This window comes from Scyliorhinus torazame, chromosome 15 (assembly GCF_047496885.1).
Source record: "Scyliorhinus torazame isolate Kashiwa2021f chromosome 15, sScyTor2.1, whole genome shotgun sequence".
Taxonomy (NCBI): domain Eukaryota; kingdom Metazoa; phylum Chordata; class Chondrichthyes; order Carcharhiniformes; family Scyliorhinidae; genus Scyliorhinus; species Scyliorhinus torazame.
Window position 1 is genome coordinate 173,588,530 of NC_092721.1, and position 16,840 is coordinate 173,605,369.

General features: G+C 43.9%; 1 protein-coding gene across 1 annotated transcript in view; it reads left to right on the forward strand.

Moving 5' to 3' along the window:
• Positions 1 to 15,930, forward strand: part of LOC140391993 (NACHT and WD repeat domain-containing protein 2-like) — a 60,411-nt gene extending 44,481 nt beyond the window's left edge. The window contains exons 6-7 of the mRNA XM_072477114.1: positions 2,510 to 3,090; positions 8,020 to 15,930. Coding sequence (XP_072333215.1) covers positions 2,510 to 3,090; positions 8,020 to 11,730 — 4,292 coding nt within the window. The 3' untranslated portion in view covers positions 11,731 to 15,930. The remainder of the gene's footprint in view (positions 1 to 2,509; positions 3,091 to 8,019) is intronic.
• Positions 15,931 to 16,840: the final 910 nt, after the last annotated feature.

The following is a 16,840-nucleotide window of genomic DNA, read 5'->3' on the forward strand; positions in this document are numbered from 1 at the left end:
TGGCTGACAAGTCAAAGATGCACTTGTCCAGTCTGAGCAACTTGTAATGAGTAAATTTATAAAACTAGAAATTACATTGTACAATATTAGCATTCAAACCTTTAATATATTTGTGTGAAAACCTTTAGCTATCTTTGTCAAAATAATGGGGGAAAGGAATTTCATCCCAACCAATGTTCCCTTTAAGTTGAATGCAACGTTCATGCCACAACCTAGAGCTTCCTGCGCAGACCAAGCATAGGTCATCCCCTTAGAGTTGCCTGTGTGACCAGCAAAACAACTTAAACGTCCCATACACTTGAATTAATAGACTGTGTCCAACAACAAAAAATTAAAGGGGAAGGTAATCTCAACATGATAATCATTAATAGTAATTTCCAGAACATGAGCTGGAACAGTTTGGGTAATAAATGGTCATTTTGTTTCATTCTTTTCTGGGATGGGGGAGTTGTTGGCTATACAGGCATTTGTTGCCCGTCCCTAATTGCCCCTGGGAAGGTGGTGGCGAGCCGCCTTCTTGAACCACTGCAGTCTATCTGGTGTAGTTACACTCTCAGTGCTGTTAGCAAGGGAGTCCCAGGTTATTCACCCAGTGACAGTGAAGGAATGGCGATACAGTTCAAAGTCAAGCTGGTGTGCGATTTGAAGGGGAACTTACAGGCGATGGTGTTCCCATTAGATATCTGCTCTTGTCCTTCTAGGTGGTAGCGGTTACGGGTTTAGAAAGTGCTGTTGAAGGAGGTGTGGCAAGTTGCTACAGTGCATCCTGGAGATGGTACATACTGCCTCCATTGTGCATCGAAGGTGGAGGATGTGAATGTTTAAGGTAATGGGGATGGGGTGCCAATCAAGCAGACTGCTTTGTCCTGGATGACATCAAGCTTCTTGAGTGTTGTTGGAGCTGAACTCATTGAGGATAGTGGAGAGTATATATCACACTCTTGACTTGTGGCTTGAAGACGCTGGGCAGGCTTTGAGGAGTCGGGAAGTGAGTTGCTCTCCACAGGATTCCCAGCCTCTGACCTGCTCTTGTAGCCAGAGTATTAATATGGCTGGTATTATGATCCCAGCCCAAACTCCAGCAGTGGCTATGATGCTGGACCAAACCCCAATATTTTAGTTTATTTGTAAGACTATGCAGAAGGAATGATTTGCTCCAGAAGTGATTGCATTAAAAAATAGGGCTTTGGTATTTTGAAATAAAACTTTATTATGAGTACAATATTAAACTCTTCAACTTCATACCTGAAAAGAGCAGCTTACAATTATCTCTTAACACTACTACTCAATTCCTCATCAAACAACAAGAAAATAAACATACTGCTCTCAATCCAGTTTAAAATCATCAGGGCATTGAAAAATACTTACTTAGCAGAACAGATTTGGGCCCTGGTTAGAACCCCTGCAGACCCTGAATATCTTCAAATGGCTGCTTCAACTGGGTTGTTTCAGCCTCTTCCTTGTCTTCAGACAAGACTGCTCTGCTTTAATATATACATATTTTTTTAAGCTATGCTACTGGGAAAGAAAACTGCCTTTACTTGTGGACTCTGTGGTAGCCAGATCAGACCTCTTCAAAAGCTTTCTAAAAAAAAAATCTTTCTTTGAATCTCTTAGCTCCACTCAGCAATGACATCATCTCCTCAAGCTGAAAAGCAAATTAACTTTTCAGGGACTGAACGCACAGGAACTCCCCAGGTACTGGCCCCAGTCAAACCACAGTGCATTAGCCCAGACTCAAAAACTCATTCCTCTTTCAATTTCCCCTTCTGGCTGCTAAAAGCTCCCAAGACCTGCAAAACAGAACTGCGTTGTTAATAAAACACAAAAACAGGATCACTGCAGTCAATCTCACTTTAACCCCGGGCTTTTAACCCTTAAATTTCCCAATACAATCATAATCCAATTTTCCTAAAATCCTCCATTCGTCACACTGGTCCAGCTCAGTTTCTGGTCACTGGTAACCTCTAGGATATTGGTAGTGAGGGATTCAGTGATGGTAATGTCATAGAATATGGGAGATGGGTAGATTCTCGCTTTAAGTGAATCAGATTGGCTGAAGACTGGAAACTGTGATGTTGGAGATTGACCCCAGGAGGAGATCGATTCCTGTTTCTCGTGCATTAAATTGGAAAAGATTCTAATATGAAACATGGGCCTCAGTTTTAACAGAGAGATGGGGAGAGGGCGAATGAGCGCAGGGAAAATCCAATAAGCCTGGGGATGCGGAGGCCTTTCCCATCTGAACAGGAGTACTTCCTTTAAATAAGTTGTTGCACTCGCGCCCATTGCTGGCCCAATTAACAACCTGGCTGGTGAGCAGGTGCGCTAACGAGCAGCAGGAGCCTGCATGCGGGTTCCTGGGGTTAGTAGCTATGAACACTAATCAAGTCTAAAGTTCTGTAATGAAAACAAAATGAAAAATAGGTCACTAAAGGCTCCTAAACAGAAACAAATTAATGTCCATTTAAATGAATAAGTGCTATAATATCTTTATTTCATTGTATAGCTCTTGAAGATGAGTTACTACATGCTGTAGTCAATCAACCATCAAGTGTTCTCCAAAAGTGCATTTGCTACATTTGTAAAGTTCCACACCTCAGCCGCCACTTGAAGAAGGTTCTCCAAAACCAGAAAGAACAAACCGACACAGATGGGCAGCTGCCCCAGAATGCCCTGGAATATGCCAAACTCCTCCGACTGCGTGACGAGATTCTCCCATCACTGGTCAGCTCCTCTCATTTACATGTCTACACATCTACACTATTGGGCAACCACAAACTGAACTGTATGGAGCAAATGAGGCAAGAGTACACAGAGGGCCTTTGCCAGCAGTTTTATACAGATGTGATTAGACTCATTGACAGCAACAATGCAGAAGGCCCGACAGATGAGTTTGGCGGTGGAATGGAGGAAATAATGAAGCATACGTCCTTGTGCAATTTATATGCATCCCTCTCTGACTTTGAATGGAAAGAAATGGACCAGGTTAAAGAATACATCCTTGGGAAGCAATCCAACTCACCCTTCATTATTGTGGGAGGTCCTTGCAGTGGAAAAACACTGCTCATGGCAACATGTGCCAAACAGGTACAGAATTTTATCTTTATCTTAGTCCAGTTATATCTTACCCCTCCATAGGTCTGGTGATTGACTCCCAAGCAAATAAACAAACAACAGATGCTCCTGTAGTGCCTTTCATAATCTCTTCACCTGAGGAAGGAGCTGCGCTCTGAAAGTTGGTGATTCCAAACAAACCTGTTGGACTTTAACCTGGTGTTGTAAGACTTCTTACTGTGCCCACCCCAGTCCAATGCCGGCATCTCCACATCATTTCATAACCTGGGCAGCACGGTGGCATGGTGGTTAGCACAATTGCTTCACAGCTCCAGGGTCCCAGGTTCGATTCCCGGCTTGGTTCACTGTCTGTGCGGAGTCTGCACGTTCTCCCCGTGTCTGCGTGGGTTTCCTCCAGGTGCTCCGGTTTCCTCCCACAGTCCAAAGATGTGCAGGTTAAGTGGATTGGCCATGCTAAATTGCCCTTAGTGTTCAAAATTGCCCTTAGCGTTGGGTTGGGTGGGGTCACTGGGTTATGGGGATGGGGTGGAGATGTGGGCTTGGGTAGGGGTGCTCTTTCAAAGAGCCGGTGCAGACCCGATGGGCCGAATGGCCTCCTTCTGCACTGTAAATTCTATGATCTATGATGAACCTCAATGTGTCTCAAAGCTCTTTGCCACCTGCTACGGACATGGTGGGGTTAATTTAAACCACCTTGATTTCTCTCCTGACTACCCGTCCATAAAGAAAGGTATTTTGATTTTGACTTCTCCCTTTATGAGTGGTGATGTATTTCCCAACCCCTTGATTGTGGTGAGATCTAATTTGTATCAATAACCCCACAGCAGATTTGAGATAAGGTAGACTCAGTAGGTTAGTTTATTCGCACACACTCAAATGCAGGGAGAGGGTATCAACATTGCATCCTTTGCACTCCTACAATAAAACGGGGCACTGGAGAAAGAAATATTTACAACTAAAAGACTACAGAGTAAAGAATTATTGTTTCACGTATGTCTAGAATCAAAGTCCCAGAGTGTATTCCTTCACAAACATCTACTGGTTGAGGTGACTTCCACAGAGCAATAAGTATGCAGCAATTAATTAGTCTTGTAGCTGCTGGTACAGAGGTTCCAGTCGAAACAGTGTAGATGAGACTAGACATTCTAACCTGGACAAAGTATTCTATTTGTGCTGCTGCTAAGTAGATGGAAAAATGGCCGACTGGGCTTTGCAGCTCCACAAGGCAATCTTACAGGTTCCACCAGCTGGGGGCGGGGTCATGTCACATGACTTCCACCTCCCTAATTTATGTATATCCCTTTTTCATAGCAGATGACTTGGCTTTATTTGGCCAGGCCTGCCTTATGAAATGGAAACAGCCTTTGCATAACTCCCTTTGAATTAGGTCTCTGTATTCCACAGGGGTCATTTGCAGTTTTCAGAGATAATGAGGTGAAAATCTGTGTGACACTGCCCTGATGGCTCTTTTGTTTAGGGTCACAGCCAGTCATAGTTTCAATCATTTAAACGTTTTTAAATATTAGAACTTAACCATGAGGCAATGTATATTATAAAAATACAGTGCGAGATATTAGCCCAGTTACAAGCCAATGAAGTACTTTGACTGTCATTTCATTTCATTTCATGTAGGAAATAAGGCAGCCAATTTACCCCAACAAGCTCCCACAGACAGCAAAGTGACCAGATAACCTGTTGTTGTGATGTTGACTGGGAAGGTGAACGTTGAACAGGGCAATGAGGGAAACTCCCCTGTTCCTGTTCAAAATAGTGCCATTGAGGATCTTTTATATCCACCTGAAACGGCAAACAAAGTCTCTGCTTAACGATGTACTCAAAAGACCACGGGCTGAATTCGCTGCCAGCCGGATTCTCCGTTTTGCCGGCTGCCTGGGGGCTCCCCGACAGTGTGGGGCTGCCCCAACAATGGGAAACCCCATTGACCAGCCAGCGAAATGGAGAATCCCGACGGTGTACCGCACAGAGAATCCTGCCCCACATTTCAGACAGTGCATTTATCTTATTTTCACTTCTTGGGAGGTAAAAAATGTAGGAATGGAGCAACAAACATGAAATACAAGAAATCAGTTACTGGCCAATCTCAGAAGATCGAAGGATATTGATCTGATTGTCACACAGGTTTATGCACTAACCCAAGATCACAGCGAGCAGGAAGTAGAGGCATTTTATGGTGTTATCCTGAAAAGTTATGATCAAGTTAAAGCAATACGTGGCAATTGTAATGGGCGACTTAAATGCTAAAGTCGGTGAAGAAACATCAAGAACACATCGGTCAATATGGTCTTGGATCAGGAAATGAAAAGACTGATACAATTTTCCAAGAAAATGATCTGATGGTGACCCAGCAACCAAAGAGAATACTGTACACTTGGAGAAGTCTGGACAGTGTGTATAGAAATTAAATACACTATGTGATGGTGAAACAACATTTCAGAAACAGAATAAAGGACCTTCACATCAGTAAATTCAGATCATTGTCTTCCTGGGGCAAAAAATTAAGTTGAAATTGAAAATACCAAAAAAGAAATAAGTGTACAACCATTTCAGACCTTGACATAGAAAGGTAGAAAATAGGTGCAGGAGTAGGCCATTTGGCCCTTCGAGCCTTCACCACCATTCAATATGATCACAGCTGATCATGCAAATTCAGTATCCCGCTCCCGCTTTCTCTCCTTACTTCTACAGGGAAGGAAATCTGCCATCCTCACTTGGTCTGGCCGATATGTGTCTCCAGACCCACAGTAATGTGGTTGACTCTTAACTGCCCTCTGCAATGGCCTAGCAAGCCACTGCTGGTTTAGCACATGGCTAAAGAGCTGGCTTTGAAAGCAGACCAAGGCAGGCCTGCAGGACGGTTCAATTCCCGTACCATCTCCCCGAACAGGTGCCGGAATGTGGCGACTAGGGGCTTTTCACAGTAACTTCATTTGAAGCCTACTTGTGACAATAAGTGATTTTCATTTCGGTTCGAGGGCAATTAGGAATGAGCAAGAAATGGTGACCTTGCCGGCAACACCCACATTCCTTGAAAGAATAAATCATTTTTTTTTCTGAACTCCGTTAAATGCAGTTTTAAATTATTCTTGTTTGATATTGTTGTTTGCCAATGTAGCTGTCCATTTTATTTTCTCTACGTTCTTTTCTCAGGCTCTAGAATTTCTCTCTCTCTTCCTGAATTGACTCTAATTCACCCTCCTTCTCAGTCATTCCTCGGTTTCTTTCTTGATTCGTATAACTTATTGGTTTAAGGAGATGCATTGCTGGTCCCAATATTCACGGAGGACTCTGTTCCCGTCACTGCACTTCCATTAAGGTCCACCACAAAATAGTTTCGATTTGAAGGGCACAGCAAAATATCTAATGGGGCAGGCAGGTAATGTCTTGCTCCAGCAACATGCAGCCAAACATAATTTATTCAGACAAAACCAGACTGAAGGCCAGTATATTCCCTTGTCTATAGCAACATAAGGATGCACACTGAAAAAAGTGTGGGGGAGGACAAGATATTTGTCTTTCTGGCAAAGACTGATTTTATCCTGTCTGCATTGAATTGTCAAAAGTAATAGGTGTCTAAAGATTATAAGAGCAACCACTCCACTGCAACCATAATGTGTCCATTCCAGCAAATAGTTCTGACCACATTTGCCCAACTTTCGTTCAAATCCCTTCAACTCCCTTTTTCTTCATCCACCTATCCAATATAACCCTTAATCTTTATCTAGTTCCTGCTTCAACAATTAACCCAGGAAGTGAATTCCGCAGCACTGAACATATTTCAATTGCCTTCTGTTTGAGTTCCCACTGCATTTAATTTTGTACCTTGGCCTTTATTCCAAGGGGATTGGAGAACAAAAATAAAGAGGTCTTCCTAGACTTGCACAGGTGAGATCACAGCTGGAGTACTGTGTGCAATCTTAGCCATCACTTGTAAGAATATACTTGCACTGGAAACAGTATATTGATGGCTCACTAAATTGGTCCATGTTTTGAGAGGGTTGTCCTATGATGAGAGACTTAGTGAATTGGTCTTATTTTCTCATGAGTTTAAAAGAATGAGAGGCAATCTCATTGAAAGCCACAAAATTCTGAGGAGGGTTTAACAGGATGGACACTGAGAGACCGTTTCCCTTGGTCGGGGAATCTAAAACATGAGGGCAGATTGTTAGGATAAGAGGCTAATCGCTTAGGACTGAGATGAAGAGAAATTACTTCACTTAAAGGATTGCGAATTTTTGAATTCTCTACCCCAGACGGTTGTGGATGTTCAATCATTGAATTTAAGGCTGGGATAGACAGATGTTTGGTCCCTCGAGGAATTATGGGGATTGGGGGGGGGGGGGAAATGGAATTGAAACCCAAGATCAGCCATGATCGTATTTGGGATAACGTTCACGGGAACTGCGGGGGAATATTTGATTGATCTCACCATGGGCTTCATAGAATACGAGTTCCCATGGTGAGCTGGGGGGTGGCACCCAGCTGGGCTTGTTAGTGGGACCCTTAAATGTAGCTCCCAGTCCCAGACTGGCGTTTCCCGATAGTCCTGGGCTGGGACGTTTGTTTTGAGTGCCGTGGTAGTGGCTTTATTTTTAGTGTAAAACAAATCAGTTTGGCCTTTCTTTCATCCCCTTCTGCTATTATTACAATATTGATTTGTGGAGCAAGCTTGATGGATTAAATGATCTACTCCTGCTCTTATTTATTGTGATCTTGGATTCCTCTTCTTTCTAAAATAACCCCTGATATTGTTCTAGTTTTTTACAGACGTGATTAGCTATTCTACCTGATTTCTTTACTCATACCAAATATGGCTCTGCTCTTGTAGGCTTCCCAGCATATTGCTTGGGGGAAGCTTTTTAAGCTTGGGGAACAATAAAATATAAATGTATAATTTTTTAAAATCTATATGTTTGCTTTCAGATAACTTCATGGCTGAACAACTGTAGCCCTGTGACTGTCATCCGCTTCCTCTCTTCCACAAACAACAGTACTTCCTTTAGAAACGTACTGACTGGAATCTGTCAGCAAATAGCAATAAGCTGCCACAAACCAATCCAAACGTATTCCAACAATATTACGGAAATAATGAACTTGTTCATCAGTCTTTTAGAGGAATCGTCTGAACAGCGCCCCTTGACCATAATGATAGATGCTGTTGACCAGATCTCAGGGACCCATGGTGCCTGGGCCCTGTGGTGGCTTCCAAAGTCTCTGCCATCTTTTACCAAGTTAATTATTTCTACTACTTTGAAGAAGTATGGGAATGCACAAAAATGCACGTCATCGAACCTTGATGTGGCAGACTGTCTTGAACTAAAACCAAGAGAGAGAAAGGAATGCAACAAAATTCTTACACAACGCCTTCTAACCTCCAACAGAAGAATTACTTCTGGGCAGCAGGTGCATGTGAGTGCAGCCCTGGGCCAGTGTTCCCTCCCACTTTTTGTTAACTTGCTTTACAACAAACTGCTTTGTTGGAGATCTCATGAGAATATTGGTGAGCAGACTTTAGGGAGAAGTGTCCATGGCAGTATCAAGCAACTACTCGAAAGGCTTGAAAGGAGACACGGGGAGAGGTTGGTTTCCAGAGCTTTAGGCTACGTAACGCTTGCAACTTCAGGACTCGGTGAGGTTGAGCTGCTGGACATTTTGTCACTTGATGACAATGTCATAGAACACTTTTGGCCTCAAAGTGGCTTGCCGGAGTTGGTGAAAGTGCCATATTATTCATTAGCAAGGCTGCAGCAGGATCTGACTGGGTTTTTGGTGGGAAGGCTTCATAATGGCATAAAGTTGCTCTTCTGGGCAAACCGGCATTTTCCAGTAGTCGTCAACAGGCGTTACCTCAGCAACACGGAAACTGTGCAACAAATGCACAACATCATGGTGGAATACTTCCGTGGCCGATGGTCCAATGGAAGAGGGAAACCACTTCTCATTACTCTGCGGCGTCAGAAACCAAGAGAGGACCAACCAATGCATTGTCAGATATCGAACCATAATCCTGCAATGAAGATATATGTTGATAGACAGCAGCCTTCACAACCATGGCTTTTTCATTTGCATTCTTCTAACCCCTGTCTAGTATTTCCAAATCACAGAAAAGTTAACGAACTAGCTTATCATTTCAAAAAAACTGGAAGACTGGGAGAACTATATCTTGATGTGCTATCTTCATTTGAATCCCATCAAGCAATGATTAAAGCTGGTCACTTGGTTCACCTGATAGCTGAACTAGAAGAAAATATTTACACAATAAATCGAAGGGAGATTAGGTTTTTGGCAGCAGTTCTGAAAAGCGCACAGTGCTTACTACAAAAATCCCCTGATCATCTGCCAACGGTTGTTCAGATGAATCTTCTACCATTTGTAGAGTGCTTCCCACAACTGTTCAAATTTTTGAAGCAGGCTTATCAAGAAGGGCTGAGGTGTAATGTTGTTGCGGTGATGCACAGTCCAGTGATCACTGTGCCCGAGGTGTATGCTGCTTTGAGTACCTCTGAAGTGTCTGTAGCAACTGATATCATAGAGATTCAGTCACAGTCTCTTGTTCTTGTGGCATTGGAAAGTGGTTCTGTATATGCTTGGAACCTAGAGATACAAGCACCTTGGGAACAAATCAACACAAACGGAGTTAAAATCTTAGGAGCTCGAATGTCAGAGGGTGACCGATTCCTAGTACTGGCGACGGCCCAAAGCACAGTATTAGTGTATGACTTTGCTCAGCTGTCTCTGCTTCACGAAGTTGATGTGAGAAGAAGTTTTGATGGTAACACGTCAGAAATTCATCAGCCAATCCGTGGTTTTGTTGTATGCAGGGCAGATGCAGTCGTGTGGTTCGAGAATAGCACAGAGATGAGGCTCTTTGGCCTCAGCTCTTGTCACACAGTCAAGCAGTTAAACTGCCAACATGAAGTTCAGTGTGTATCATTTTCTACTGATGGAACATATGCACTATGTGGGCAATTGAAGAGCACAGTGACAATATTTAATACTCATACTGCCCTCCAGATAGCCGTAGTCACTTTTGAATTTCCTGAAGAATCTGTCCATTCCATTTTCCTGTCTGAATCCAATGAGGTAATGTATGCTGTAGACAAGATTGGGAACATATGTGTTTGGGGTACAGAAGACATGAATGAGCCACATCTCTTGGAAGAGATTGTTTGTGAAGAAAATGAAAATGAAGTTCTGAGTGTTGAACTTTCTTTGTGCTCATTGTTATTGTGCAGGGCATCTTGCATTGAACTGTGGAACACATTAAGTTGGAGCATGTCAGACAAGTTCAAACCACCTAAAAGTGAATGCTTCATCCAAGCTATATTATCACAAGACCGTGATTCCATTATAGCTGTCATTAGTGGTTCCCAGTCCTTATTTGTATGGAAGAGAGAGACTGGGCATTGTGTTCAAATACTTGAAAACAGTCTTGGTAGCCCATTGAAGCTCGCTAAATGCGAGAAGCAAAAGGCTTTGGTATTATTTACCTCAAAGGGTTTTCTAAAGTCCTGGGATCTAAACTGCATAGATAGAGCCTCAGCAGTAGCAAGAACAGAAAGGACCATTCAAATTCTCCTTTCATCACCGGGAAAGCATTTTTACACCTCTGATGGCACCTGTGTTGTGTTCAAATGGAGCCTGATTTTCCATCAAATCGAGGCCACCTTTACACATGCTGACCTTGTAAAACATTGTGCTCTGACAAGAACAGGAGCATCTCTGGTAACTGCAGATGTTAGTGACAATCTTTATGTTTGGGACACAGAAGCTGGTCAAAACCTGCATCGCATCAGATGTAGCAATGTCACACAATTACTGATAACACCAAACGACTACTTTGTTGTGTCGCTATGTGAAGACCTCCTATCAAAGGTCTGGAAACTGTCTACCGGGCATATTGTCTGCAACATGCACATTCATTTAAAGAAAGCAATGATAACACCAGAAAGCACCTTTGTCCTGGGTCTTCACCAGCATCATCTTCTTGCTGTTAGCTTGTGGTCAGGAGACATAATCAAAAGATTTGAATGCATTGATAAAGCAGATATTGTTGCCTTTCAGACATTGAGAGACTATCCAGATTATGTCATGCTAGTCTCCTCCTCAGGAAGTATTTATACCTGGAATGTAGCAGAAGAATCTCTTTGCCGACAGATCCAGCTCCCTGTGAAATTCTCGAGACAATTAGATGTCTTTCAGGTTTCTGACAATGGGAGGACTGCGATTATTTCAGTGACTTCTGAGAGTATCAATGTTTTGGACATCCTCCATGGAAAATTGAGTGTCGTTAGTATAGAGGGAGTCATCTTTAACCAACAATTGACTCGAGGTGGTCAATATATTGTTTATATATGTTACAGACACCACTGCAATTGTGAAACTCATTCAAGTGCAGAGCTTAATATTGTTCGGACAACAGATGGGAAAAATATCGGAAGGTGTTATTTATGCAAAATCCCCTCGTGTATTACAGTCTCTGAAAATAATTTCAATATTTTTGTGGGATTTGAAGATGGCACTGTTGGAATGTACACAATTATTGACCAACCTGACACTCAGAACAAAGTTAAAAACTTACTAAGCAAGGTGGCCACAGGTGAGAATGCTCCCAGAGAGAAACTGGTTGTGTAAAAAACTACCCGATGCTTTTTGGGTGGATTCCCTCAATGAATATTCAGAGTAATGGCTTTGCCTTTCACCCTGACACACAGCCGGGTGACCAATGAATATGGGCACACTTTGTTAACACCTTCCCCCGAATTATTTTACAGTTGGTGGGCAACACAAGAGTTCGTAGTTCCTTTCTGGCAAATATGGGCACAAAGAGAATGCATGGAAGAATGATTGGTGGCATCAGGTGTAAACTGGTGTCACCTTCACCAAACCATCGAAAATAGATCCTTGTAGTTCACCTACAAAGCACTGGGCACATGGACTTCCTTAATGTGCACAGCACAGCTTTATAATTTATGTTAATCTCTTTCAAAGAGGTGGTTTTCATCGGAACTGCATATCTGAATTCTGAGTCAGAATATAATTGTTTCTGCTGTGACAACAATGAAATGAAAAGGTTTGGCATTTACAGCTGTGAGATTCCGAACCAATACGCTAAAATGTAAATCTTATTAGTAGATTTAAAAGAACACATTTCAGTCACAGAGTTTACAAGCTGATGCAGGAGCACAGAACAATTTTGGTGCTCAAGAACACCCCAACGATTAATACAACAGAACGAGAGGAGCATTGATGTCAGCATCTCAGCTTCAACATGTGAATGATCTTGTATTGTTTTAAACCTTACACTTCCCTTCATATTCCTTCCAGTCTAACTGCCGTGAGTGATTAATAGCTGCGATTTGGGGAAGATCAACAGCTTGTTGGAACAAACCAAGCACTGCTTGGCCTGCTGGAAAAGCATATTTACTACTTAGTGTCGTGTTGGGTGCTCTGCTACATAGACAAACCAACACGGTTGCGGATGGTACAACTCAGTTTTATTACTAACAATAACAACATCTGTAAACTGGTTACTGTGGTTCGTTCATTACCCTCTAACCTGTGGACCTAGCCCTAACACTATCTTGGAGAAGCACTCAGCACATGGTGAATGTCCGAGTGGCTTGCTGTGAGCTCTGTGCCCTGAGCTGTCTCCTGCTGGGATCAATCGGAAGTGTCGTGTTCCCCGTTTTATAGTATGTCTGCTCTTGCTTGTGATTGGCTGTGATGTTGCGTGTGTGTTGATTGGTCCGTTGATCTGTCCATCAGTGTGTATGTGTGTTTGCACCATGATGTTTATCTGAATATCATGACACTTAGCCTTTCCAATTATGTAAAATATCCAAACAAGCATGTACAGGCATTCTAGGCGAAACGCTACATAACCTTAATAGTCTTTTCCTCTGTTCCTTCCTTTTCCCTGAAGGCATTGATTCCTTCACTCTGATTTCACCTTTCTCGTCCTTTCCCCCATGACCTTGTACAACAGATGTTGTGTGAGCCTTAACACTGAGTGCCAACAGGCAATTCAGTGAAACAATATCGCAACCAATTGTAATCCTGTCTTCACCTGACATCCAAACACCTTCAATTCCAGCAGTGAGTGCTGAACACTGATCAGGAGTGATTGATTTGCTTATCCATATTCAGCTTTTTAGTGGACACAGGCAGTGCTGCTACCAGAGCATTGGCTTAAAATCAGTTAACACAATATATACCATGGATCAAACCTGGGACCTTACTGATCTGTGTAGCTGGGCTGAAAATTCAGCAGGTCACGTTCCCAGGGTCTGCAAGTTAGCAGATCACTTCATTAGCAAGTGATAAACAGGTGAAAGCACCATTTTAGACACTTCACTAATGTCTTGCGGCCTATGATAACGTAACTTCCATGACACCCAGATCCTTGGGGATGGTTGCTGGCCATGCCCATTCCCCACCCCAGGCCATGGTCTCTGCAGCTCCCCATACGTAAGGAAGCAAATCGTTGCAGGGATGGGGGACTTCACTTACATGGATTGATCGGAGAAGCTGGCGTATTGGTCTACTTGGAGAAGAGAAGTTTGAGAGATTTTATGCAGGTGTTCAAAATCATGAGGGGTCTAGTCAAGAGTAGACAGAGAAAAAGTATTCCCGTTGGTGGAAGGGTCGAGAACTGGGGACACCGATCTCAAGTGTTAGCAAAAGAACCAATGGCGATGAGGAATAATGCAGTCGAGTGGCTCGGATTTGGAATACGCTGCCTGAGAGGAAGCAGATTCAATTGGGGGTTTCAAAAGGGAATTGAACAAGCACCTGAGGATTAAAAAAAATGCAGGGCTACAAAAAGGAAAAGGGTGGAGGAGTGGGACTTTGTCATTGCAGAGAGAGTGGGCCATTTGCCCTCCTCCTGTGTTGTAACCATTTTATGATTATGGTGCTCCCCTGCTGAAACATCAGCCAGATAGTCGACGTTTCAGTAGGGGAGCAGTTCGGGAGCAGTGACCACAATTCAGTAAGCTTTAAGGTACTGATGGATAAAGATAAGTGTAGTCCTCAGGTGAAGGTGCTAATTTGGGGGAAGGCTAATTACTACAATAATAATCTTTGTTAGTGTCACAAGTAGGCTTACATTAACACTGCAATGAAGTTACTGCGAAAATCCTCTCGTTGCCACACTCTGGCGCCTGTTCGGGTACACTAAGGGAGAATTCAGAATGTCCAATTCACCTAACAAGCATGTCGTTCAGGACTTGTGGGAGGAAACCGGAGCACCAGGAGGAAACCCACGCAGACACAGGAGAATGTGCAGACTCCACACAGACACTGACACACGCTGGCAATTGGCCCCAGGACCCTGGCACTGTGAAGCAACAGTGCTAACCACTGTGCTACTGTGCCGCCAAATATTAGGCAGGAACTGAAGAATGTAGATTGGGGGTAGATGTTTGAGGGCAAAGCATGTGGGAGGCTTTCAAGTGTAAGTTGATAGGAATTCAGGACCGGCACGTTCCTGTAAGGATGAAGGATAGGAATGGCAAGTTTCAGGAACCTTGGATAACGAGAGATATTGTGAGCCTAGTCAAAAATAAAAAGGAAGCATTTGTCAAGGCTAGGAGCTGGGAACACTCAAAGTAAGTGTGGAATACAAGGAAAGAAACTTAAGCAAGGAGTCAGGAGGGCTAAAAGGATCATGAAAAGCCATTGGCCAGCAGGATTAAGAAAAATCGCAAGGCTTTTTATACATATATAAAGAGCAAGAGCATAGCCAGGGAGAGGATTGGCCAACTCAAGGACAGGAGAGGAAATCTATGGGAACCAGAGGAAATGAGCGCGGTATTAATTGAGTACTTTACATCAGTATTCACCAAAGAGAAGGACTTGATGGATGATGCATCTGGAGAAGGGTGTGTAGATAATTTGGGTCATGTTGAGATGAAAAAGGAGGAGGTGTTGGGGATCTTGAAAAACATTAAGGTAGACAAGCATGCAGGGCCTGATGGGATGTGCCCCAGAATATTGAGAGAGGCAAGGGAAGAAATTGCTGGGGCCTTGAGAGAAATCTTTGTATCCTCACTGGCTACAGGGGAGGCCCCAGAGGATTAGAGAATAGCCAATGTTGTTCCTTTGTTTAAGAAGGGTAGCATGGATAATTGAATTTAATTACAGCCTGGTGAGCCTTACATCAGTGGTAGGTAAAATTATTGGAGCGGATTCGTCGAGACAGGATTTACTTCCACTTGGAAATAAGTGGACAAATTAGCGAGAGGCAGCATGGTTTTGTGAAGGGGAGGTCGTGTCTCACTAACTTGATCGGGTTTTTCGAGGAAGTGATGAAGATGATTTATGAGGGTAGGGCAGTGGATGTTGTCGTGTTGGGTGTTCTGGTTCACAAACAAGCCAACAATGCTGGAAGTGGTGCAACGCTATTTTATTAACTGTTCAACTATGCTAACATACTGTAAACGTGGGTATAAGCAATACCAGCTTAACTGTGGACCCTTTCCTATCACTAGCTATGGTGAGGCACTCAGCACATGGTGAATGTCTGTGATGCAGGCTGTGAGCTCTGTGCTCTGAGCTGGCTGCTGCTAGAATGAGCGGGAACTCTCCTGTCCCCTGTCTTTATAGTGCTTGTGCTCTCACTGGTGATTGGCTGCGGTGTTATGTATGCTGGTTGGTCCTACTGCATGTCCATCAGTGTGTGTATGTGATCGCACCATAATGTATTGATGTATATTATGACATCCCCCTTTTTTACAAAGAACATGTGCCTATGTGAGAATAAATAACGTGTAATGAGTGTATCTGACCATGTGTGTGCAGTATTTACATAACTATGTACATGAGGCTAGTCTATATAATCGGGAAGGTGCCTGGTGCAGAGAAAAGAAAAACAAGGTGTTACACCAACAACAAAACTAATAACGAATGCTATAAACAAACTAGTGAAATGCTGTAACAGGATGAAAGAACAAAGCATTGAGTCCAACATTGTAAGGCTCATAAATCAAGTCTCTGAGGTGGGCGATGAATTCGGGTTGACCGCCTCAAGGGTGGGTCAGGAGCCACCGGCTGAGGATCGGGCCGGGCCACAGCCAAGTGAGGAGGATGCAGAGTATCCGGAAGTTCTACAAAGTCCAGGTCGGGGACAACAGGAGGGCGTGACACCGGTGGAGGATCGCGTAGTGAGCGTGGAACCAGACGAAGGGCACGCCGTTTGCGGCGGTGAATGGAGCCATCAGGCAGACAAACCTGGAATGAGCGGGGCGCCACCAGCCGAAGAACCACAGCAGTCGCAGACCAGCCACCCTCCGGAAGATGGATTTGGACGTTGTCACCTGGCGCCAGAGCAGGAAGATCAGTCGCTCGAGCGTCATGTGCCGCCTTGTGCTGCACGCGAGACTGTTGGATCCGCGGAAGGACCGGAGCATGGTTGAGGTCTGGGACGTGAATGGACGGTACAGTGGTCCTGAGGGTGCGACCCATCAGCAGCTGGGCTGGTGACAGGCCCGTGGACAGTGGAGCCGAGCGATAGGCCAGCAAGGCGAGGCAGAAGTCGGATCCTGCATCAGCAGCCTTGCAGAGGAGCCTCTTTACGATGTGGACGCCTTTTTCTGCTTTGCCATTTGACTGGGGGTGCAGGGGACTGGACGTCACGTGTACAACGTTGTACCTGCTGGCCAAGTTAGACCATTCCTGGCTCGCGAAGCAGGGGCCATTGTCCGACATCATAGTGAGTGGGATGCCGTGACGAGCAAAGGTC